General features: G+C 40.0%; 1 protein-coding gene across 3 annotated transcripts in view; it reads right to left on the bottom strand.

Annotated features, from left to right (window-relative positions):
• The window catches only part of NKAIN3 (sodium/potassium transporting ATPase interacting 3), a 379,291-nt gene that overhangs the window by 31,588 nt on the left and 321,082 nt on the right, over nucleotides 1-26,621 (bottom strand). For all 3 annotated transcript variants that reach the window (XM_034668114.1, XM_034668115.1, XM_034668116.1), the window contains one exon: nucleotides 15,676-15,736. In XM_034668114.1, coding sequence (XP_034524005.1) covers nucleotides 15,676-15,736 — 61 coding nt within the window. The remainder of the gene's footprint in view (nucleotides 1-15,675; nucleotides 15,737-26,621) is intronic.

Genomic DNA, 26,621 nt, shown 5'->3' with positions numbered 1-26,621 from the left:
TTTTCTTTGAACTTTTTTTTTTTTTTTCTTAATTCTGGAAAGGTACTCTTCCCTGCATAAAGACCTGGTGCAAGAAAGAAAATAGCGCTCATTGGAAGTGGAATATGTGGAGTTAAGTGTCATCGGGAGCAAAGCTCTCCCCCTCTCCCCAAGTTTGCTCCTAAGTAGTCCCTGACGGTGGATCCAGGGCACCGGGCCCGCCCAGCGCACACTTGACCATCTCCATCCCCATTGGTTTAGCTTTCCACCGCCGTGCACCGCAGTAGCACAAAACCTGAGTGGAGCACTCTCTTTTTTCTCAGTATTTCAAGTCACTGCGCGGGATTTTTTGTAGATAATATATCCCCTTGGTGCAAAGTGCACAAAGCGACTTTTTCATAATGTGTTCAGCGTTACTCCTTTAGATGCAGTGATATGCTTAGTCTAGTCATTCTGTAAGGATCCCATGGCCCGTCTTTAGTATTTCGTCTTTGAATCTTCTGCAGGGGAACTTAGTTGAAGTGTCCCTACAGGGTGCTCTGATAATAATCATCTATTACCGCAGCTTCTCGCCTCGCTCTTAGTTGCAAGAGCTGTGCCATCTTTGCAAAATGCCTGTGACACATCTGCTTCCGCCAGCCTACCCTCTCAACACAGGCACACGAGTTTTAGTTTTGTTTTTCTCATATTTTGAAAGAAAGCAGATAGTTTTTTTTTTTCTTTCCCTTTCTTCCTTTCGGTTTCATCTTTAATAACACATTTTCTATTCTCTTTTTAAGTGACTCTGCGCTTTCAAAGCCATAAAAATCGCGCTTTGTTTTGCTGGAGTAGATCCCCTCTTAAAACTTCAGTTAATCTTAGTTGGCTGGAATGGCTGCTCGCTGTTCTCCACTATTGTTTGGCTTTCCTGAAGGCCTTTTCCAAGTTTTGTAATTTTTTGATCACTGTTCAGAATCACTGGAGACTGAAAGCCTCCATATCACTACTGCTGGGCTCATTTGGAGCAACGTTTTACTCTAGGGAAAACAAGATAAAAAAAGAAAATCCTGAAAATACCTCCCTTTTTCATTTGTATTTGGCTGCCTTTCTAGCTTCTGTTGCTCTCCTGGGTCTAGATGTCGGGAATCAGATGTTCCCATAATCAGTGCTGACAGTTGCTTCCCACTTTGAGATAATTTCTAAATAATGGAATAATGAATTTCTAAAATCACTGTGGGGTCAATAAAGTAGCATGAAATGGCTGAGAGGAAAACTAATGCTCAAAAAGGTAAGGGGTAAAAACAGTTCTAAGAATTCGAACAGTTATAACTTTTTCTCTTTGTAATTAATTTTTTCTTAGTTATCCAGTTTTTTCCCCAATATATTTTTTTAAAGTTTTTTTTTTCATCTCCTTCTTCTCCCCTAAAGTTTTTTTTTAAAATATTTTATTTTTATTTATTTGACAGAGATAGAGACAGCCAGAGAGAGAGGGAACACAAGCAGGGGGAGTGGGAGAGGAAGAAGCAGGCTCACAGCGGAGGAGCCTGATGTGGGGCTCGATCCCATAATGCCAGGATCACGCCCTGAGCAGAAGGCAGACACTTAACTGCTGTACCACCCAGGTGCCCCTCCCCAATATATTTTTATCATTTGCATTTAAATCTAGCCAATCAAGTCACTAATACCTGTTGACTTTGAAGTCTCTCTGTAATTCCTTTTTATTGTCTTCTCCTACAATTCTGGACATTTCCCCTTGAATATTATTATTTTTTAATGGCCTCTATTATTACTTTTGGTTCTCCTTGTCCTAGGACAATATCTATCCAAAAAAATGCCATTTCTTCTGAGAATGTTTTTATAAATCCTTCCCTCTTTCTTTGAATTACTGCTCAAAGGAAATTGAATCTGATCATGTTCTTCTCAAGATTAAATCCATTTATTGATTCTATATCATCTAGCAGACCATCCCACCGGGTGGGACCTGAGTAGGTACAAATATGACAAGATGTCAATTCCCTAATTCCCTGGTGTGCATGTGCGCACGTGTGTGTGTATAGCTTGGGCCCATCATTTCTTGCTGGGGGAAAAGTGATTTATTTACCACAGAGTGCCCAATAAATGTTAGCTTTCTCTAGGAGTGCTGAAATCTGAAATAGGTTCGGAATCGCTGATGTAAGACAGAATTCCAAGTCCCTCAAAGCTGACCCCACCATTCACTTGGTGAACTGAACATACCCAATTAATCATCACTTCTTGTGTAATTCAGGTTTTCCCTAGGTCTTCTTTAATATTCTATGGTTTTCCCAAGCTTTTTTGACATATTTCCCCCTGTATTTAAGATGTATTTTCTTTGTTTCCTCTCTGGTGATGTAATATTCTTCATTTAAGACCGTGTTCACATGGTCTGAGTAGCCATGCTTGGTGCTCTGAGACACAATTAGCCTCTGATTACTTTTTGTGTGCATGTGATTTACTTTAAAGAGATCATTATCTGCCCTTGACTGTTCTGTAATTATTTACATGTTTGGCTCACTTATTAGAACATAAAAATCTCTTAGGAAAGGGACCAAGTCTGGTTCATCTATGTATCCTAGTGGTTTAACACACAGAAGTCTTTCAATAACTGTTTCTTGAATGAATGAATCAATAAAGAATTAGCTATTTAACCTTGACTAAGCTTTAAAATTAAACAATAATGTGCTGAGTCTGGACTATAAATATTTTTGGATCTTGACAGGTCAGTGACTTTGGAACAAGAAGAGATATGAGAGAATTGAAGAATCCGATTAAAGATACTTAAATGTCTAAAAGAATTAGTAACCCACCTAGAATACAGAATGAGCACAGAATTCTATCAGGTGTTATGGTTGGAAGAAGTACGTAGAAATCAGTACATGGAGAAGTACGTGGATGTCTGTTGAGTCACACAGAAAGATATTAAAATGTCTTAAAGAATTAGCATGTATAAAACCAACCAAAAAGAGACCCTTAATAGGAGCAAAGTCTTCTGTATACTGAAATCTAATGTCATCTGAGTCCTGGTGTTGTGGGCTGCTAAACTAATCACATTTGAAGGGTATGGAATGAGAACCCCTCTTGTTCTACCAACTAGTAGAAAAAAGCCCCATAAATCCATTAGTGGAATTTAGGTCCTGCTTGCCAGCTGAAAATCCCTCACCAGTTAGCAAACTCAAATTGTTTGAGATGCTTATTTATTGGAGAAATGCATTTCTAACACTAGGAAGTGACTACACAGAGAGAACGGAAGCCAATTCCACAGATTTAAAACTCTTTTATAAAGTACAGTTTAGGATTTTGTAATCATTGGGATAATCTGTGTCTACTTGGTATGTACAATCTTTGTGATTCTTAACAGAATCAGACAGATTATGTTAGGTCTGGGGGATTCACCGTGTAAAACCAATTCAAATTTTGAATTGGGTAATTAATTTTACACTTGTAATTTTAGGTTGAAAGACATGGGAAAACTTTATTAAATTTATGTAATAATTAAGAAAATTGGAGGTTCAATATATGTATAGGCTTATTTTATTAGATTTATTAGATTTGTTGGAATAGCTTAAAAACTGGTGAGTGTTTTGTTTATCAGGGTGAATATTTGAAGGACTTCAAAAGAATGATAATATAATGAATTCATGAATTCAGGTTAAATGTTTAAAGGGCTTTAGTTTAAATTGTAAATGGAACGGATTATTTAAAGGAATTTAGAATACTGAATTTAAGTAGATCAAATAGTAATTGAAAGTCCAATGGAAGATTATCTAACCTTACACACAAATGAAGTTCTGATACATGCTACAATATGGATAAACCTTGAAAATATTATGGTAAATGAAATAAGTCAGACACAAAAAGACAAATACTCTAAGATTCTATCTATATGAATTACCTAGAATAGGTAATTAACACAGAGAGACAGAATAGAGGTTACCAGAGGCTGGAGGGGAGAGGGAGATGAGGAGTCATTATTTATGGGGACAGAGCTCCTCTTCAAATGATGAAAAAATTCTGGAAATACATATTGGGGATGCTTGCACAACATTGTGAATGTATTTATTGCCACTTAATTGTACACATAAATATGTGTCAAATGGTTAATTTTATATTATGTATATTTTACCACTATAGAAAGAAATAAAAATAATTCCCCCAAAAGTCATTGTTAAAATGTACTAGATTTATAAATGGAATAGTGAAAGTTCTATGTAGCATTTAGAGCTTAAGAAAAACCAGGTTTTAAAAATGTCACTTTAAATATTTTATTTATGTATTTGTCAGAGAGAGAGAGGGAGAGAAACAGAGCACAAGCAGGGGGAGTGACAGGCTGAGGGAGAAGCAGACTCCCCTTTGAGCAAGGAGACTGGTGTGGGACTCAATCCCAGGACCTTGGGATCATGACCTGAGCCGAAGGCAGCTGCTTAACCGACTGAGCCACCCAGGCGTCCCCAAAATGTAGTCACTTTAATAAATTGCAAAGTGATTTTAAACCCTGAACTGATATAGATAGAATTTCCTGTACAGAAAATCTCCCCTCATGGACATCAGATAATGCACAGTGACAAAGTTCTAAAGAAACTTTGGCCTTCACCTGTTTTCTTACATCTTTGTTGTCTCAGAAGGAAAACTCAATCAGTATGACATCTTGGCTTTAACTTTAGGACTAGTAACTAAAAGTCTTTATTTTCCTTAAATAAGAAAAAAAAAACAGCTTTAATTTACTTTTCCAAATAGACATGTCAGTGAATAAATAGAAAATGGGGCAAATATAGAACGAAGGAAAAGAAAACAAAACTGAAGTCCAAGCTGTGCGTTGTTTTTTTCTCCTAACATGTAAAAAATGGTATGCTTTTGGTCATTTTCACCATAGCCTTTCTGCTCAACACAGGGTTTAAAACCAAGTCCCTGATACAATCTGCCTTTTAATTCACTAGTCTTTTCAGAGTCAGCCAGCCAGGGGAGTCCAGATTTCCTTTTGACCTTTGAGCGCATCCAGTTTGAAACTAGTACTGCAGTCAAAGCCTTTGCTTTGATTCGAAGCCTCTTCCCGGGAGTGACTCCGTCTGCTCCTGCTACTCCTTCTGCCAGGAATGCACAGCTTCCGATTTATCCTTTAGGTCTCAGCTTCGGTGTCATCTCCTCCACAGGACTCGTCCAGGCACACAGGAGGCACTGGCATTTTGTGGAATACCTGAAATGTTCTACTCCTTTCTTTGGTGGTAGAACTCCTGCCTGTTTCTACTTCGGGGTCTCCACCCTTGGGAACCCTGACCGTATCCTTTTGGCTGCTTCTCAGTGCCTCATGCCTCAAAGGCACTCATCACCCTCTTCTCAATTTGCATGGCCAACTCTCCTTCTCCAAGCAGTGACTGACCCAGGTCCCTTCAACACTGTAGCTGCACCATTTTAAACACGTGGCTTCCCGAGCATCTGTGTTTGTCTGTATCTAACAGGTAGAAACAGGAAAAGCATGAAGAACCACGCGTAGAAGTTGTTCAGGGGCCAGGCCTAGAAGTGGGCATATCCCTTCTGTTCACCTTCCACGATCTAGAATTCAATTTCACGGGCCACCTGACTGCAGGAAAGTGGAAATGCAGTCAGTCCAGCTATGTGCTAGAAGAACAAACCAGTGGGTCTACTGAGTAGTTGGCCAGTCTCCGGCACAAGCTTGTACACAGCTATGACAACATTTGTGAAGGTGGTATTCAATGCATAAGGGCTGGGAAACGTGACAAGCCTTGTAGTTGATTGAACTCTATACGGCAAAGAAAGTGGTTCTCTGGAGACACTATGAACTCTAATCTAGAGTTTCTGTTCTTACTATCAAAGAGAGAGCAAGAACAAGAGCAAATGAAAGAGAGACAGAGAGGGAGAGAGAGAGAAAGACAGCGTGAGAGAGAATGCTCCTGTTTCCTTCTGTGAGAAAAAAAGGTGGACAGAACTTAAAGTCTGGTTAGGTATAACTTATGATTAATTCACTTTGCCCCTCATACAACTCAGAAGAAGAAACAAGTTCTCTTACTGCTCTCCTACTTTATTTTCACGCTGGCATCCAAGTTATAGGAACGCTCCCAAATATCTCACTTAGTTCCCAGTCCCAAACACTGCTCCCAGAAGGAACACTCAATTCCCTTTCTCTTAGTCAGTACTTAGTAAAAGCACATGAAGATGAGTGTTGCTTACGCACCCTTTATTGTTGGTTACTTGGATGACATTTCTTTAAAGGAATTATAAAATCAGATTTCCATTAAATATTTGGTCCAAGAATGCAGCTCTTGAGAATACGACGGGCCATTTTGTTATCTAAAAGGGATAAACATCTGTTTTATTGTTTGGTTTTACTGTAAAATGCTTCTTTTTATCGTCTGATCTTACTTAAAATGCTTCAGCGTAACAGTGGGAGTACAAGCTATTTACTGGGGATGGCAAGTTAACCTTTTAAGGACTCAATGATAAGTCATCCCTCCAAAACTAGCCAGGCTAAGTACTCACTCAAAATGTGTTACCTGTGTCTGCATCAGAAATCTGCTTCATTTGCATAAGGACATTAGAAGTGATTTTTAATTGCTAAAAGCAGTGCTGTTCAAGAGATGGAATTGCTTGGCACAACTCAGGAGGTGGGAGAACCAGAAGAGAAAATTTTCAAGGAGGGAGCAGTCAACAGTGACCAAAGCCATCAATTATAATGAAGCTTGATGAGATCTAAGTGAATTTGACAATTAGGAGGTCATTGCCGGCCTCTGAGTGAGCGTTTTCAGTAATAATGTAGGACAGAAGGCCTGACAACAGCAGCCTGACAGTGAATAGGTGAGAAAGCGAACACTGTAAGTCTGGACTACTTTGTAGAAAAGTCTGAACGTGGAGGGGAGAAGCACGAGAGATGGGAAAGCTAGCTGTCCAGCTATGGGGGCGGAACAGGGTAATTTCTCTGTGTGTGTTTTTAAATTTTGTGACTTTATTCATAAGCTAAGGAAAAAGATCCAGCAAGAGGAAGAAACTGAGCAGGGAGAGGTGAGAAAAAGAGAGAGTCATAGAACGGGGCGGTGGGGTGGGAGAGCAGAATGAGAGAGTGAGAGGGTAAGAGAGAGAGAGAGAAGGAATAATTAATGGAACGAGGTGCTGGACTATGTGGGAGGGAATGAAGCCCTCTTTTTCTGTCAGGAAGAAAATAATCATGGGTAAATATAGACAGTCCTGATGGGAGAGACTCCAGGAATTTCTAGGGACTCCTGTCTGCTTAGCTTTCATTTTCTTTGTGACAGAGCCTTAGCGGTACAGTGTTTGTGCTGAGTGTTGGGCAGAGGAGGACAAGGGTCCACGTCACCTCTCTGGGCTTCATGTCCTCATCCCTGAAGTGAGGGTAGGGAGCTCGAAGAGCGCAGTTTTAAGGGAACTGGAGAAGGTGCTGACTCGGAAGGAGCGACAGGTGGCATTGTGAAGATGCCTCAGGGCCAGTGGATGTGGCCCTGTCGCTCTCTGTAGCGTCAGGGTCAGGGCAGCTTAGGAATAGAGGCAGAGAAAGGAGGGATCCGTGGACTCCCTGAGACGCGCTGGGGGTAAGGATACTGAATTTAAAATTAATATGGAGACAGGAAGCCCTGTCAGAACGCTGTCAGTTGCTCATCCCCCTGGGCTCCTAAATTTTCGCACTAATAATCCAGAATAAAACCATTGCACAGGATCCGCATACAATTCTTACAGCCCATTTTTTTTTTCTCCTTATTGTGCCCTTAGGGTGCCGGGAGGGTGTGGATTTTTTTTTTTTTTTTTTTTTTTTAACTTCTGACTCTGCTCGTCCATCATCACATCTGGTTCCCAAATCCCTCATCTTCCATTCTGTTCCATCTGGATGGCAGATCCCGCATTCTTCCTTCTCGACTTCAGGGCATGTAACACACAGCGGGCTGCTGGGTGACAGAGAGAACCTGGGAGCTCCAACCTGTCTGAAACAGGCCTGTAGAGAGATGTGATTGTGCCTTCCCCAGCGCGACTGGTGCTTGTGTAGAGGGCTTGCTTTAAGGGGTAAGGCTGATGCTTCACAGGCCATCGACTATTAATCTGATGCAGAGAGATCAGGACGTTTTCAACAGCTGCTGGTATTTACCATTTGTAAATGAATGTAAAAAATGCGATGCATTTGATTGCATCCTGAGATAATCACCCAGCTTGGACCTCTTCCATAGAGCTGCACTGTTAGAGCCCAGAGTGCCTTTGGGATCCCCTCCGAGGTGATTCGAGTGGTTGATGTGAACAGAGCTAGATATTGGCAGAGTGAGAACTGCCTTTGTTTAATTTCTAACATCCCGTTTCAAGTGGAAACATGGCACATTAAAACCTGCTCTGGGGTAGTAGGTGTTCTTTGCTTGCTGGTATCAGCTTTCTGACAAGTAGCTGATGAAAATTTCCAGGAAATGTAAGTGCACAAACCATTTATACCTTATTGTGAATTAATGAGATTTTTCTCTATCGTGAATGGAATGGGTAATTTAAATTCTCGTAAGATGTGAGGAAAGAGATATGAGAGATAACATAAAGACATGGAGGTATGTACAACAAATACATGCATGACAAATGCACACTGGTTTCCTATGATGTTTCAGATTTTGAACCAGGGTCCTGGGATCCTAGGGTAAGTAAGCCATGATCCCCAGCTACAAGTGGGGAATGCAGTTAATTAAAATGTAGCTTGAGCACAGATTCAGAGATGGGCTTAGGGTCCACTGAGGCATGGGGAAGAACGTGTCCTTGGGAAGAATGTTAAAAAACATGTGTTTGGGGGTGCCTGGGTGGCTCAGTCGTTAAGCATCTGCCTTCGGCTCAGGGTGTGATTCCAGCATTCTGGGATCGAGCCCCATATCAGGCTCTTCCGCTGGGAGCCTGCTTCTTCTTCTCCCACTCCCCCTGCTTGTGTTCCCTCTCTCGCTGGCTGTCTCTCCCTGTCAAATAAATAAATAAAATCTCTAAGAAAACCCCCAAAAACAAAAAACAAAAAAACATGTGTTTGGGGGCCGCCTGGGTGATGTAGTGGGTTGAGCATCTGACTCTGGGTTTTTGGCTTAGGTCATGGTCTCAGGGTTGTGAGGTTTAGCCCCATGTCGGGCTCTGAGCTGAGTGCACAGTCTGCTTGAGTTTCTCTCCCTCTCCCTCTGCCCTTCCCCCTTACACACATACTCTCTCTCTCTAAAATAAATGAATAAATCTTTAAAAACAAACAAACATGTGGGGGCTGTTAGCTACTTGAAGGGAGGTGACAATGTCTCAGGTAAAGGAAGCATGAAGGAGTTCGCCCACGTCTCTAGTTTGTGTCAGGATTGGTCATTCATACATATGGAGACAGAGGTTAGAGAAGGAAATCCTTTCTCCCTCATCTCTGCCAATGGAAATCCCAAACATTGAGTCCATTTGTTCACACTTATTCATTCAACACTCACTCATGATCTATTGTATAAAACGTCCCTCATGTCAGGAAATGGGCTGGTCCTGGGGATATCATGATGGAAAAATTCCAGTTATGTTAAATGTTTCCAAGGAAGAGGTACAGTATGCAATGCAAGCATCTAACAATATACCACAGGCACCCTCATGTAGCCTGGGGAAAGTGAGAGAAAAACGGCCACACTTGGGAACAGAGAGTTAAGCTGAGATGTGCAGGATGTATGTGGGTTCGTGAGTCAACAGAGGGAGGAGCCCTCTCTGAGCGACTTTGGTGGATTTAGGAAAACAGATGTGGCTGGAGTGAGGAGATTAGAAAAGACGGCTGTGGACAGCCCCCTGTTAGGCTGAATTATAAGAGTCCTGGGTTAGTGAAATAGGCCACAGTCTCGGCTCTATTTCGTGGTGAGTTTAGTGCTGACTTTGGAGCTGGGTCTAGTAAAAGGGCTTCTCTCTCTTGCCCCTGTGGAGAGTTCCTACTTGATTTACTGGTTTGGGTATTTGGACATTTATGATATTCTTCTTGAGGGGATACTGTCTTTCTTTTTTTTAGCTGTATTGAGGTATAATTGGCTAATAAAATTGTGATATATTTAAAGTTTAATACATGGTGATTTGATGTATGCATACACTGGGAAAGGATTTTCATTGTTGAGTTAATTAACACATCCATTATGGAGAGGAACTGTGTTGATAACCTACCCAGGGCCTGGAATTCTGTCTCTGATCCACAGCACTGCAGCTAGGATCCTAGTCTGTGCTGCCCGACCTTTCCTTGTGTGGTGCTGGCTGAAGTCACCACCCTGTTGGGTCCAACTTTTTGATAGTGAGTCTGTTCCCTTGGCCAGATTTGTAGTTGAATTCATTCTGTGAGTGCATCTACCTTCCAAGTCCCTGTTCCCTCTGTGATACCGTGTCCAGGAATTGACAAACTCAAGCTCTTGCTCTGACGTGGTAGAGTGGAGGCTTAATCCATTTCCCTGTATCTTGACCTTCGAAATTACTAAAAATCGTCCAATTTTGTTAAAAAGATGCAGGCCGCCATTTGTCAGACATAAATATTTGTAAATGCATCAGGCATCTCACTTGATTCTAAACGTAAGGCAGTATCATTTCATCAAATCTGAGAATCTTGGGGTTTTGAAATCCATTTTTAAAAATGAGTTGCTAGGCCAAAAGAATTAAGCAATATAAATTCAGCAATCATTTCTTTATGGGATGCTATGTGCAAGGCACTTTTTAGGCTCTAGGATTAAATCAGGGAACAAAATAATGATCTTGACCTCACAGATCATTTATTCTAGTAGGAAGATTAGCTAGTAATTCTATAGCTATTTGATAAAGTCTTCTCATCAAATTAGGGGAGATGCTTCAGGCTCTAAATCTAAACTGAGGTGAGGTTAGTTAGATGCAACCCACCGAATAGTTACCCAAGAAATTTATCCTCCCTGAGAATCAGTAGATTCTTGATGGCTTATTGGACAGACGCTCTGACTCCTTCGAGATGTTGGCTATGGCTAAAGGATCATACCCGCATTTCTGTTTCTGACTCAGCAAATTCTCCTGTTCTACTTCAAATGTCTATGTATCGCAAGGCTCCCAAGACAATGGACAGTTTTCTATTCTGAGGATCATCCATCCTCTGCTACTTTCTCTCCTTCCCCTGGTGCCTGACCTTGGGGTCACTCTCCTTCTCTAAGGCTCCTGCAAGCATTACAGAGCCAGGAAGGGATACTGGGAAGTTAACATCCAAACTACCCAAGTGCCCTCCCATTAGCTTCTTTAGTAAATTCCTAGGAGGAGAGAGGGTTTGTGAAAATAAATAAAGGAAACCTCAGTTAAAAGGGAACCGGGCTCCATGCTCAGCAGGGAGTCTGCTTGAGACTCTCTCTCTCCCTCTCCCTTTGCCCCTCCCCCCTTTCTAAAATAAACAAATCTTAAAGAACAAAAAAATTGGGGTGCCTGGGTAGTGCAGTTGGTTAAGTCTCTGACTCTTGGTGCTGGCCCCGGTCCCGATCTCATGGTCGTGAGATCAAACCCACTGGCTCCATGCTCAGTGGGGAGTCTGCTTGAGACTCTCTCCCCCTCTAATGCCGCCCCACCCACCCCTCTCCCAAAATCAATAAATCAATACATTTTTAAAATGGAACAGGGAAGCGCTGAAGGGGGAACTCTCACACAAGTACCAGGCTGTGTAATCGGCAGGAAGAAGAAGATAAGAATTATTTTGACAAAGGATGACATTTTTCACATAGGAATTTCATCTTCCACTTTTAAGATAAAGAAGGAAACCCCTTGCTGCCCCAGCAAAGCACTAACCACCGCTTATAGCCAATGAGAAACGCCGCAACTTTGTACTCTTTTTTGTTGTTCTCCAGTGAACTTTTGTTTAAAAAATTTCCTCCTACAGGGGCGCCTGGGTGGCTCAGTCATTAAGCATCTGCCTTTGGCTAAGGTCATGATCCCAGCATTCTGGGATCAAGCCCCACATTGGGCTCCCTTCTCAGCGGGAAGGCTGCTTCTCCCTCTCCCACTCCCCCTGCTTGTGTTCTCTCTCTCATTGTGTCTCTGTCAAATAAATAAATAAATAAATCTTAAAAAATTTAAATTAAATTAAAATTAAAAAAAAATTTCCTCCTATAACATAATAAAAGCCAACTTTCCCTTTCTCTCTTTGGACTTGCCTGTGGTTTCCCATAGTTTGCTTGTCCCAAATTGCAATTCCTCCACTATTGCCGAAGAAACGAATTTTGCTGATAACTATTTTATTTTTAAGGTAGACGGGGTTATTTATTTCCAATTCACATCATTGCTATGGTAATATCACCTTATACTCTTAAAAGGAATTTATGGGCAGACAGCAAATACATGAACACCAGCCTGAAGGAAGCCTCAAGGACAGTAGAGTATGGAATGTTTTTCCAAGAGTCATGCTTCCTTCCAATGAAAAGTTGCCCAAAAGTATACTAGCAAGGGTCAAATTGTTGCATAAAGAGTCATTTTGAGTTTTCAACATAAATTATTGAACCTGCATCTGGGGGAGATTCATTTCCTTTACAAAAACTAACTCTCAGGTTGTCAATATACTTTTCTCTGACTATTCAACGTGTGCAGCCCAGACTGGTCTTTGTGAGACCAAACAGATGTCCCAGGTGCAATTTGCAAACTACTATCAGAAGCAGTCTTGCTAGCAATAGATCCTCGCAAGAAGCCTGGTGATATTTATATAAGTTAATACTATTTTTCAGCATCTTTTGCCTTGCCTACACACTTCCCTGAATTAAAAACATTCTTTTTCGTAAGTGTGACAATATCGTAACAAGCCTACAAGTTCATTTTCAGCAGCAGATGATTCGCAAACAAGATGCCAACAGGTTTTTACGATTACAGATTCCAAATATCCTGGTCTCACAAAGGTGTTCATAGAGATTGATAGATATTAAAAAAAAGAGATAAAAATGAAACGAGAGATATAAATAAGCTTCTTCATTGGAAGGAGTGATGGGAAGTTCTGACCCCATCAAACTGTATTCTTCCCTGTGTGAGCTTTTCATTTCATTGTCGTTGACCTGCGATCAGAGTCTTTCTAGGAGATACAGTTAGCAGAAGAGGCCACGAGGTAACTAAGAAGATGGGTGGCTGGAAATAAATATTTCCTCAAGCATTTATTACCCTTCAGAAATGTCCATCAGCTGAAATGTTAGTCCCATAGAACCACTTAGGCCGTGCAGAGGAGAGAGCGGGTAGCTGTTATTAATTTTTAAGGCTGGCAGACAGCTTTCAGTCCAAGAACAAGGCTTAACTTTGCATTCTGAATAATGCAGAGATTTTCATTAGTTAGAATGGGAATTGAAATGATAAATGATACATTGTCTGCCAAAAAACTGTGACATTACATTATATATTTGCAGTTACCTTTCAGAATCAGCTTTCCAGAAGTATACTTAGACAAATTGGAAAGCTACCAGCATTGCTTTCCTACTGTAGGTTTACATTTTGGAAAAACCAATCAAAAGACACCTCTTTTTGATTGCGGGTCGGTAATGCTGTATCCAAAGGGCAGTTCATTATTGCACCTGAAATCTAGGTGTTGGCACAAATTGTACTAGTCTATGAGATCATTGCAGTTGGTTTCCAGACTTTTTTTTTTTTTTTTTTTGCTCACATCCGCCTTCTGAAGACTCTGGGACAATTTAATTACAACTGCACTTTTGATTTCTACTTCTTTCAATAAAAAATGTAAAATTACACTCTCTTGAGAACTATCAGACTAAAAGGTTTGTGATTGCTTTTCCCTGTCGTCTTTCTTCCAGTAGACCATCATGTCAAGTCAGTCTAGGGGATACTTATTTTGTTTTGAGCAGCCACCCAAGACTTTTTCTGGCTCTGTTTTGTTTGAATTGATGGTAACACAACTACTATATCCAGATGTCTCTCGGTAACTTAATGTATGGCCCTCATAACAAACACTAGAATTAAACCATTAATAGCATAGGCTTCTAGCAGCTGCTTGAATGTCAGTTTGATGGGCATTCAGATAGCTGATTCAGAGATTTCTATAGAGAAACTTAAACTAATTAAAGACACCGAATTCAATGGAACTACGATATCTGCCGGTAGCAATACAATCCATGTCCACCAACATTATTACTGTAAAAGAAGACTGATAGAAGGTCAAAATCATTTATGCAATGTAGATGAGCCCTTTTTTTTTGCATGTCAGTTTGTATTTCCAAGTTTTGCTTAAAATCACAAGCCTCAAGGAAAAGTCCTTTATATATTTATTCTAATAGAGAAAACACTACTGATTAATCTGCCTTTTCTCAAACAGTAAGGTAGGCTGGAGGCTGAACACCATCTGAGAGCCTCCAAGTTCAGGGAGGAGGACAGGAAACAGGCACTTTTGGTACCTACTCAAACGTACTTTATAAGGGATTCAGCTGGGATTTATCAGGCAGTGTATTATTTTTTTGGAAGTATTTATTCTAATAATTTCCTTTAGGTCTCATGTTTTTGGAAGTCACAGCATGTCTCAGCTGTGAGTTGCAAGCATGCTGCTGATTTTCTGCACATTAACTTTGTCAGACTGGGGAGCTACTAATGGAACTCCTGAAAATACACGTTCTGACGTTAACCGCATAGTGGGAAGTGCTGTCATTACAACAGCACTTTTGAAATGTCAGAAACTCTCTGGTTCATCTAGCATTAAAAAAAAAAAATACCCCAAAGTCAGTGTAAAAGATAGGATGCAGTATGTTCACACATTTTCACTACCTGAGAGTTTGATCTCAGGGTCCTGTATTTCTTCCAGTTGGTTAAATAAATCTTCATTGTCAACTGGGTTCCAGTTCATATACTGTGACTGCATCTATTTGGTGGGAAGCATTCATCAGACTCCTTTGGAGTTGTGTTCTAGAAAGAAGTTATCCTGGCTAGCTGGACACTCATCCTCATTTTTTTAAAGGGTCAACTTTATAACTCAGACAGTAACTACAATGATATAACTGAATCTTTGAGATGGGTGGGTGTGATTTGCTTATGTAATAACGATTTATTTAAAAAAATAGATTAAAATTTTCTTTGGTGTCACATGAGCTCCTAACAGTTGCGCCAAGACATGCCGTATCCATCAGCAGGCTTTTGGCATATGTCGCTAAATCTCTGCCCATGTAACATGTAACTTCAGGTCATTTCTGTCTTTTATTTCTTTGGCGGTATTCTGCTGAAACATGACTACTTAGCTTTTTAGCATCCCGTTAGTTATTTTACAGCATTTCTTTAAAAAAAATTTTTTTTTTTACATCTCACCTTGAAGGTTGTCATTTTTAGTTTTGTGGAGCATTTTATGTAATTCACATTGATACAGTTCTTGCTATGATGTGCTGTATTGATGTTATTGCTATTAGTCAGATTTTAAAATTCTGCAGTAGCATACTTAAGGTTGATCATGAATGAAACAATCCCCGGTTTTCTATTCAGCATTATGTTTAGATCTCTGAAGAAAAGTTACTAAGAACATGGCATGACAGCGATCTGTAGACCTCCATGACTCTGGGCCTCCAAACACACTACTGGGACTGGGAGTTTCAAGTCTTAGGACGGTCTTCTTTGTGTGCAGTTCCTTTTGCAAACTGATTGTAACTTCACCATGCTGCATTCAGTCTTTTTAAATTCCAACTATGAAAGCTTTCATAGTCCTGTAATGATTAGCTTTGGAAGCTATACCTCACCCAAAATAAACCCACAGGTAGCTATAATAGTACTTACAGGTGTCCTCTTCTTCCATAAAAATACTGATCACATAACAGGCATACACAAAACCAGCCAACTGCAAAAGAGAAAAAAAATACTTTAAGAATTGATGTCAAATGTCCGAAATGGAAGAGCCTATCTGATCCAATAAATAAAGATAAAGAATACATAGTAATGATGTCTATGAATCTAAATAGGAAAAAAAATCATGTTTTTAAATGCTAGCTGTGATTTTAAAGAGCTTTTCCATTTCTACTTAGCTGCAATAACCTTCTAAAAGAGTACACAGGAATAGGAAACCGTTTCTAGATATTTGACTTAGATTTTGACTTGGGGTTTGCAGTTCTCGTAACTTAAAATCACCGCAGATTATTCAGAATATATATTTTTAAGTTTGGACTATTTAGAGAGCAATTTGTAGCAGCACTCATTATTGCTACAAGTATTCTAATATTTAATAGCCATAAAAGGAATCAAAATATGTGAATTGTAAATTAAATACCAATCATCTACCTAATTATTTGAAATGCTCAGAGAATATAAATTCTATTTAAATACTAAGTTGTTTTATTAATTATATCATAAGAAAACGCATTACCTTTGAGGTCATTAATCATATAACGATGCTGAAGAGATAATTTATACTTTGGATACTAGTGGTTGAATACATGCAGGTGCCAGAGTGTAGGCTTTCTAGCTTTTCATATTGTTTTCTGTACTTATTACACTGAGAAGGTAATTCTTATTTTATGGAGCTGGAGACACCGCAATTCTTTGAGGACAAAATTGTCAATGCATCTCGTCTAGTCTAAAATTACTCTGAGTACTTTGATGAAAAATAGATACCTAGATAGTGGTTATACAGTCGTGTCCGGACTTTCTCTTTGTTGTTAAAGTCTATCCCCTCCTCCCTGTTACAAAGTAATGTTTGGAAAGGAAACTTTCTCGATAGTCCCCGTGTCAAAGACTGGAGTTCCCAATGAACAATTGCTCTAGTGTTTCTGACTAGCCTGCAGACTAAGAACCTGAATTTGGACTTCACCTCCAGACTGCTCAAACTGGGCAGGTTGAGGTGTTAGCTCTTCTTCACTTGCTGACACAGATTTCCTCTCACTCTTTCAGGAAAATGCAGAGGGACTGGTGAGCTAAGAGGGCTAGAACCATAGATGTTCGAACCAAGGAAGAGATGACCAAAGAGCATCTGTTGCTGCTTGATGGTCCCTTCATCAACTAGACTGTTGGAATGTTGCTTTTCCAGCTTGCTCAGCACCTCATAGGAATTGTGGTTCAGTTTGCTCATTTCCCTGTAGAAAATGTCCCTTGACTTGGAAATGTTTTGGAAGATGGTCACAGCCAATAAGACTGTTATACAGAATAGGCAGCACATTTAGCGGTTCCTGGTTCAGATCTTTAAACACATCCGGGCTTTGATGAACTAATTCTTCCTCAGCCTTGGCCATACCGTCCTCATCTTTCTTCTTGACATTCTGCATTACCTCCAGGTCATGCAGGGCACTACCACTGTCTATGAGTTTCCAACCCACTTGGTGGTTCATTCCTTCATCTTGCTGAATGGGGCTACATAGTTTTCCATGGTCCTCAAAGCCTGGTCAGCTCATTTCTCTTCATAATCTTCCCAAAGGAGGTCATTATTCCCTACAGTGGTCATCGGATTCTCATGACGGTCCCACTCATGCTGTAGATCTCCTGCAGGCTTTCTGACATTCCCTTTGAGGTTTCGTGCATCACTTTGATTGCACTAAGGGTGTTCTTCAGATCCTTATGTAACTTGTGGCCTTCTGCTAGATTACTGGTTTATTATAAAAGGACATAACTCAGGAATAGCCAGGTGGAAGTGACACATGGGGCAAGGTGTGGGGAAAAAGTGCAGAGCTTTCATGCCCTTTCTAGTGCACCACTTTCCACAGATCCCTAAGTGCTCACCAGTCTGGAAGGTTTCACAGATATTCTTTTATAAAGACAAAAGAGAGCAAGCTCACCTGAATAATTTTTTCAGAAATGTATTCTTTTTTTGCACAAGTTTTTTTTATCTTATATTTCTTCCTTGTAGTTTTAGGACTACAGATTATGCTAAAAACATTGGGTTAACTGTGTTTTCTGGAAAGATTTATTGTCCATGTACTGAAGAGAACTGGCCAATATATTTACTTCTTTTCCAAATGAGTCTTTTGACTGATGGAAAGTAAGATCAGGGTCTTAATTATAGTTACAGCTCACTATCTTTCCCCATTCGGTGAAATTTTTGTTACTGAGAAATGTGAGACACCCAGTTTTAAAGAACAGATAAATGTATAGCAACAGAAAATTTGTCAAATTCAATTATTCACTAATGGAGCTTAATAATATCTTGATAGCTGACATGAAAGGAATTTTGGCTAGGTAATTGAAATATACAGTACCATTAGCTGGAAACAGTAAGATAAAGACATGCCATACTAGAAATATTAGCTCATTCTCAAGGCCTTCAAACAGAAATTGCCAGCCTTAATCTCAATAACATAACAAATGAATTAATTAACATATATCCTTTTACTTTTGCTTTATTGATGGGCACACTAATAAAATATTTATTCCAAAAATTACTTTTGCTATCGTGATTAACCAAACTGCTGCTTAATTAATAATGTTATTCCCATGAGAACCTGTCTAGACATCATGTTAATCACCAATTTGTTGATGGCTGAGTGTTGTGTAGTTCTTGGTTTCCCAGAATATGAGTTGAAATAGTCCCTGTGGCTTTCTGTTTATCTCTAAGAAATGGAATAACATGCATTCATGCCAACAGCAAAGACACACAAACTAAATAATACCAGGATAGTCCTGATTATGTCTGCTTTTAATAAAGTTTTGAAGGACTCAGTAATTTTAAAGACACTTCTCTTCCAGTAAAGCCATCCATCTCTATAGTTAGAACATTTAAATGATTTTCTCTTATGTACTGTAAATTCTGACTGCATAAATTCCATCTTTTTTGATATAGTAAATGAATGCAAATAACATAAGACTAGATTCCAACACCACTTCTTGTGTAAGCGTTTGAATAGTTTTTGCAAGTAGATTTGTATATGCAATCGATTTGTTTTGGCCTGCAGGCCTTGTATGAGGATTGGCAGGATTTGGTTTCACACATGTAGAAATTAGGACGACAGCCACTGGCTGTGTGTCCTGCTAGTTGTGGATCTTAGTAAGAATGTAACAGAGAAATGAGTCATCTCTAAAAGCACGTCTTAAGGGATCACTCTAAGGAATTCAGAAGAGCTTGTACAGGCCCTGGCTTAGGGCAAAAATATCAGTGGATTTGAGGGAAGCTAAAAGGATCCTTGATCAAAAATAGCTCCCCAACTACTTTCCTAAATTTCCCAGCATTCACATCAACATTTAAGTATTAAAGTTTAAGAGATTCCTTAAGGAATGACAGAAGTTTCTCTATATTGTACCGGGCTCTCAAATGCTCTTTGTTTGCTGATTTTTCCTCAAGTCCAAAATGATTCTGTAAAGGTCTTGGCCAAAGCCATCTATAGGAGGCAGGTAGAGGCCGAGCTTTATCCTTATGTAAGTCATTGAAAATTTGCAAGTAGGAAGTTTCTATATGTAATTTATTTGGGTTAAGGTGTTAAGTTGCTTATAAAAGAAAGCCGAGCTACCTAATATCAAGAACTGTGCAGGGTTTGGGATTTTACTCTACAAGCTAACAAGTTAGCCTGTTACTGTTTCATGGATGCTGGGTCAGAGACAAAGGACTTTATTATTCATAGCTCAGCAGCCAGCATGCACTTCATACCTCTGCGACATTCCCCTTGGGCCATGATGGACCCCTGCACACATAATGGGTTCTGTTACAGGAGAGGAGCATTGAGCTACTCTTATAGCAAGGGGAAGCAAGCCTACTCTTTGTTGGGGTGGGATGGGAGAGCAGTTACCTCATTCCTAAAGGTTGTTTGCTGAAAACACAATCCTGAGAAATTGCTCAGGTAAAGAGTGATTATAAATTTGGAGGTTATCAGTGTATCTATAGATGGTATTTAAAGCTCTATGACTGGATTAGAACACTAAGGAAATGAGTGAAATTAGAGAAGGGGGTTAAAGGATGAAGTCCTGGAACATTATGACATTTAGGGTTTGGGGAGAAGTCAAGAAGCCAGAAAGAGACAGAAAAGGCCTGACCAGAGAGGTACAATGACATAAGAAAGCACTGGTGGGGCACCTGGGTGACTCAGTTAGGTATCCAACGCTTGATTTCAGCTCAGGTCACATGATCCCAGGGTTATGAGATTGAGCCCTACATGCTTAAGATTCTCTCACTTTCCCTCTCCCTCCCCCCCCGCCAAAGAAACCAAGGGCAATCAACCATGCCAAAGGTCTCTGGTAGGTCAAGGACAATGAGCACTGAGCCTTGATACTGGATTGGGTAGTGTGGAGCACATGGGTGACGTTGATGGAAGTTGTTTTGGTGGAAGATGGGGCAAAAATGTGACTAGAGTATGTTCAAGAGAAAATAGGATGTCAACAATTCTTTCTAGGCATTTTGGAAAAGGAGAATGGAGAAAGGAACAGTAGCTGGAAAAAGATGTGAGGTCCATGTGGGGTTTTGTTTGTTTGTTTTAATTTTAGTTTAGTTTTTTTTTTTTAAAGGTGGACATTAATATTCCAAGGGGAATAAGCTTCTCCTTAAATCATAGTTCACAATTTGGGGTAATGGAGAACAAAGATTATTTGCCTATCCAAGCACACATCACTTTTATCTGCTTCCAAGCCCTCTATAATCCTGCCTCAACTTGGCTTTGACGGTTTATATCCCCCACTATTCTCTGCCATGAGCTGTGCTCCAGCCCCCTGGGCACACCCTATTCTTTGCTCTCCCATGACCCCCTAACCCATTCTCACAACTCTTCTTGCACAGATCCTCTCATCCTTTAAGACCTGTTGCAAATGTCACTTTCTTTTTTTTTTTATTTTATTATATTATGTTAATCACCATACAGTACATCCCCAGATTCCAATGTAAAGTTTGATGCTTAATTAGTCGCATATAACCACCCACTGCACCATGCAATACGTGCCCTCCTTACTACCCATCACCAGTCTATCCCATTCCCCCACCCCTCCCCTCTGAAGTCTTCAGTTTGTTTCTCATAGTCCATAGTCTCTCATGTTTCATTCCCCCTTCTGATTACCCCCCTTTTCTTTATCCCTTTCTTCCCCTACCGATCATCCTAGTTCTTATGTTCCATAGATGAGAGAAATCATATGATAATTGTCTTTCTCTGCTTGACTTATTTCACTTAGCATTATCTCCTCCAGTGCCGTCCATGTTGCAGCAAATGTTGAGAATTCGTTCTTTCTGATAGCTGAGTAATATTCCATTGTATATATGGACCACAGCTTCTTAATCCAGTCATCTGTTGAAGGGCATCTCGGCTCCTTCCATGATTTGGCTATTGTGGACAATGCAGCTATGAACATTGGGGTGCATATGGCCCTTCTCTTTACTACGTCTGTATCTTTGGGGTAAACACCCAGTAGTGCAATGGCTGGGTCATAGGGTAGTTCAATTTTTAACTTTTTAAGGGACCTCCACACTGTTTTCCAGAGTGGCTGTACCAACTTGCATTCCCACCAACAATGTAGGAGGGATCCCCTTTCTCCACATCCTCTCCAACAATTGTTGTTTCTTGCCTTGTCTATCTTTGCCATTCTAACTGGCGTAAGGTGGTATCTCAGTGTGGTTTTGATTTGAATTTCCCTGATGGCTAATGATTTTGAACATTTTTTCATGTGTCTGTTAGCCATTTGTATGTCTTCATTGGAAAAGTGTCTGTTCATATCTTCTGCCCATTTTATGATTTGTTTATTTGTTTCTCGTGTATTGAGTTTGAGAAGTTCTTTGTAGATCTTGGATACCAGTCCTTTATCTGTGGTGTCCTTTGCAAATATATTCTCCCATTCCGTGGGCTGTCTCTTAGTTTTTTTGACTGTTTCCTTGGCTGTGCAGAAGCTCTTTATCCTGATAAAGTCCCATAAGTTCATTTTATCTTTTATTTCTCTTGCCTTTGGAGATGTGTCGTGAAAAAGGTTGCTCTGGCCGATGTCATAGAAGTTGTTGCCTATGTTCTCCTCTAGAATTTTGATGGATTCCTGTCTCACATTGAGGTCTTTCATCCATTTGGAGTTTATTTTTGTGTATGGTGTGAGAGAGTGGTCAAGTTTCATTCTTTTGCATGTAGCTGTCCAATTTTCCCAGCACCATTTATTGAAGAGACTGTCTTTTTTCCACCGGATGTTTTTTCCTGCTTTATCAAAGATTAGTTGCCCAAAGAGCCGAGGGTCCATTTCTGGGTTCTCTATTCTGTTCCATTGGTCGATGTGTCTGTTTTTGTGCCAGTACCATGCTGTCTTTGTGATCACAGCTTTGTAGTACAGCTCGAAATCCGGCATTGTGATGCCCCCAGCTTTGTTTTTCCTTTTCAACAGTTCCTTGGAGATTCGGGGCCTTTTCTGGTTCCATACAAATTTAAGGACTATTTGTTCCAGTTCTTTGAAAAATGTCCTCGGTATTTTGATCGGGATAGCATTGAAAGTGTAGATTGCTCTGGGTAGTATGGACATTTTAACTATGTTAATTCTTCCAATCCATGAGCATGGAATATTTTTCCATCTTTTTATGTCTTCCTCAATATCTTTCAAAAGTGATCTATAGTTTCTAGCATATAGGTCCTTTACGTCTCTGGTTAAGTTAATTCCAAGGTAACGCATGGTTTTTGGTGTTATTGTAAATGGGATGGATTCCCTAATTTCTCTTTCTTCAGTCTCGTTATTCGTGTATAGAAATGCAACTGATTTCTGGGCATTGATTTTGTATCCTGCCACCTTACTGAATTGTTCTATAACTTCTAATAGTTTGGGAGTGGATTCCTTTGGGTTTTCCATATAGAGTATCATGTCATCTGCAAAGAGAGACAGTTTGACTTCTTCTTTGCCGATTTGGATACCTTTGATCCCTTTTTGTCTTCTGATTGCTGTTGCAAGGACTTCTAGTACTATGTTGAATAATAGTGGCGAGAGTGGGCATCCTTGTCGTGTTCCTGATCTTAAGGGAAAGGCTTCCAGCTTTTCCCCATTGAGAATAATGCTTGCAGTAGGCTTTTCATAGATGGCTTTTATGAGATTGAGAAATGTACCCTCTATTCCTACACTCTGAAGGGTTTTAATCAGGAAAGGATGCTGTATTTTGTCAAATGCTTTTTCTGCATCAATTGAGAGGATCATATGGTTCTTGAGTCTTTTCTTGTTGATATGATGTATCACATTGATTGATTTGCGAGTGTTGAACCATGCTTGCATCCCAGGTATGAATCCCACTTGGTCATGATGGATAATCCTTTTAATGTACTGTTGGATTCTATTAGCAAGGATCTTGTTGAGGATTTTGGCATCCATATTCATTAGAGAAATCGGTCTGTAATTCTCCTTTTTGAGGGGGTCTTTGCCTGGTTTGGGGATCAAGGTAATATTAGCCTCATAGAATGAGTTTGGTAGCTTTCCTTCTGTTTCTATTTTTTGAAATAGCTTTAGGAGAATAGGTATTATTTCTTCTTTGAATGTTTGGTAGAATTCCCCAGGAAAACCGTCTGGGCCTGGAGTTTTATTATTTGGAAGGTTGTTTATCACTGACTCAATTTCTTCATAGTTAATTGGCCTATTTAAGAAATCTATTTCTTCCTGTTTCAGTCTTGGTAGTTTATAGGTTTCCAGGAAGGCCTCCATCTCTTCCAGATTGTTTAGTTTTTTGGCATATAGCTGTTGATAAAAGTTTCTAATAATCCTTGCAATTTCAATGGTGCTGGTCGTGACCTCTCCCTTTTCAGTCATAATTTTAATAATCTCAGTCCTTTCTCTTTGTTTTTGGACAAGTTTTGCCAGTGGTCTATCAATTTTATGGATTCTCTCAAAGAACCAGCTTCTAGTCCTGTTGATCTGCTCTACTGTGGTTCTGGTCTCTAATTCATTGATTTCTGCTCTAATCTTGGTCAACTCCTTCCTTGTCAGTGGGTTAGGCCTGTCCCTCTGTTGCTGTTCCAGTTTCTTGAGGTGAGAATATAGAAACTGCATTTTAGATTTTTCTATTCTTTTGAGTGAGGCTTGGATGGCTATGTATTTCCCCCTTAGGACTGCCTTTGCAGTATCCCATAGGTTTTGGACCGTTGTGTATTCATTCTCGTTGGTCTCCATAAATTGTTTAATTTGTTTTTTGATTTCCTGGTTTATCGAGTCATTCTTGAGCAGGATGGTTCTTAGCCTCCAAGTGTTTGAGTTTCTTCCAGGTTTTTCCTTGTGGTTGAGTTCCAATTTCAGAGCGTTGTGGTCTGAGAATATGCAGGGGATAATTTCAATCTTTTGGTATTGGCTGAGACCTGTTTTGTGTCCCAGAGCATGATCTATTCTTGAGAATGTTCCATGGGCATTTGAATAGAATGAGTATTCTTTGGTTCTGGGGTGTAGTGTTCTATATATATCTATGAGGTCCAACTCGTCGAGTATGGCATTCAAAGCCTTTGATTCTTTGCTTAGTTTTTGCCAGGGTGTTCTGTCTATTTCTGATAGTGGGGTGTTGAGGTCCCCTACTATTACTGTGTTCTTATCTATATGTCTCTTTATTTTGGTTAAGAGTTGGCTTGTGTATCTTGCTGCTCCCCTGTTGGGGGCATATATATTAATAATTGTCATATCCACTTGTTGAATACTTCCTTTAAGAATAATATAGTGCCCTTCTGTATCTCTCTCTATGGCCTCTAGTTTAAAATCCAGTCTATCTGATATGAGAATTGCTACTCCAGCTTTCTTTTGAGGTCCATTTGCGTGGAAGATGGTACTCCATCCCCTTACTCTAAGTCTGAATGCATCTTTGGGTTCAAAATGAGTCTCTTGTAGACAGCAAATGGATGGGTCATGTCTTTTTATCCAATCTGCAACCCTGTGGCGTTTTATGGGAGAGTTTAAGCCATTTAGATTGATAGAGATTATTGACAGATATGATTTTAATGATGCCATTTCTCTTTAAAGTCTTTGTATCGGTTGTGACTTGCTGCTCTGTATCACTCTTGGGGCCTTTTTACCTTTATAGAGCCCCCCTTAATATCTCCTGTAGGGCTGGTTTCGTGGTTACGAAATTGGTTAATGATTGGCGATTTTGGAACGTCTTTATTTCTCCATCAATTCTGAATGACAGCTTTGCTGGATAAAGGATCCTTGGCTGCATGTTTTTCTCTGAAAGAGCTTTAAAAATGCCCCCCCAAGCCTTTCTCTCATTCCAGGTCTCTGTAGACAGGTCTGACGTAATCCTGATACCTTTGCCTTGGTACGTGAGAAATTTCTTTGCCCTGGCCGCTTTCAATACTGTATCCTTGGATCTAATATTTGCGAATTGCACTATGACATGCCGTGGCGTAGGTTTGTCCTGGTTGAGCTTGGATGGGGTCCTCTCTGCCTCTTGGACACGAATGCTTGTTTCCCTTGCTAGATTAGGGAAGTTTTCAGCTACAATTTGTTCAAATATCTCTTCTAGACCTCTGTTTTTCTCCACCCCTTCAGGGATGCCGATGATTCTGACATTGGATCGTTTCATAGAGTCAGTAATCTCCCGTAATCTACATTCGTGGGCGTGGATTTTTTTAAGACCAGCTTCTATTTTCGTTTTTTCTTCTACTAACCCATCCTCCAATTCGCTAACGCGTTCCTCTGCCTCGGTGACCCTGGCCGTCAGAGCCTCTAGTTTTGACTGNTTGAAAGATATTGAGGAAGACATAAAAAGATGGAAAAATATTCCATGCTCATGGATTGGAAGAATTAACATAGTTAAAATGTCCATACTACCCAGAGCAATCTACACTTTCAATGCTATCCCGATCAAAATACCGAGGACATTTTTCAAAGAACTGGAACAAATAGTCCTTAAATTTGTATGGAACCAGAAAAGGCCCCGAATCTCCAAGGAACTGTTGAAAAGGAAAAACAAAGCTGGGGGCATCACAATGCCGGATTTCGAGCTGTACTACAAAGCTGTGATCACAAAGACAGCATGGTACTGGCACAAAAACAGACACATCGACCAATGGAACAGAATAGAGAACCCAGAAATGGACCCTCGGCTCTTTGGGCAACTAATCTTTGATAAAGCAGGAAAAAACATCCGGTGGAAAAAAGACAGTCTCTTCAATAAATGGTGCTGGGAAAATTGGACAGCTACATGCAAAAGAATGAAACTTGACCACTCTCTCACACCATACACAAAAATAAACTCCAAATGGATGAAAGACCTCAATGTGAGACAGGAATCCATCAAAATTCTAGAGGAGAACATAGGCAACAACTTCTATGACATCGGCCAGAGCAACCTTTTTCACGACACATCTCCAAAGGCAAGAGAAATAAAAGATAAAATGAACTTATGGGACTTTATCAGGATAAAGAGCTTCTGCACAGCCAAGGAAACAGTCAAAAAAACTAAGAGACAGCCCACGGAATGGGAGAATATATTTGCAAAGGACACCACAGATAAAGGACTGGTATCCAAGATCTACAAAGAACTTCTCAAACTCAATACACGAGAAACAAATAAACAAATCATAAAATGGGCAGAAGATATGAACAGACACTTTTCCAATGAAGACATACAAATGGCTAACAGACACATGAAAAAATGTTCAAAATCATTAGCCATCAGGGAAATTCAAATCAAAACCACACTGAGATACCACCTTACGCCAGTTAGAATGGCAAAGATAGACAAGGCAAGAAACAACAATTGTTGGAGAGGATGTGGAGAAAGGGGATCCCTCCTACATTGTTGGTGGGAATGCAAGTTGGTACAGCCACTCTGGAAAACAGTGTGGAGGTCCCTTAAAAAGTTAAAAATTGAACTACCCTATGACCCAGCCATTGCA

The sequence above is a fragment of the Ailuropoda melanoleuca genome, chromosome 9 (assembly GCF_002007445.2).
Source record: "Ailuropoda melanoleuca isolate Jingjing chromosome 9, ASM200744v2, whole genome shotgun sequence".
Lineage (NCBI taxonomy): Eukaryota > Metazoa > Chordata > Mammalia > Carnivora > Ursidae > Ailuropoda > Ailuropoda melanoleuca.
Note: the sequence above shows the minus strand (reverse complement) of the source record. Positions and strands in the feature narration are given on the sequence as shown.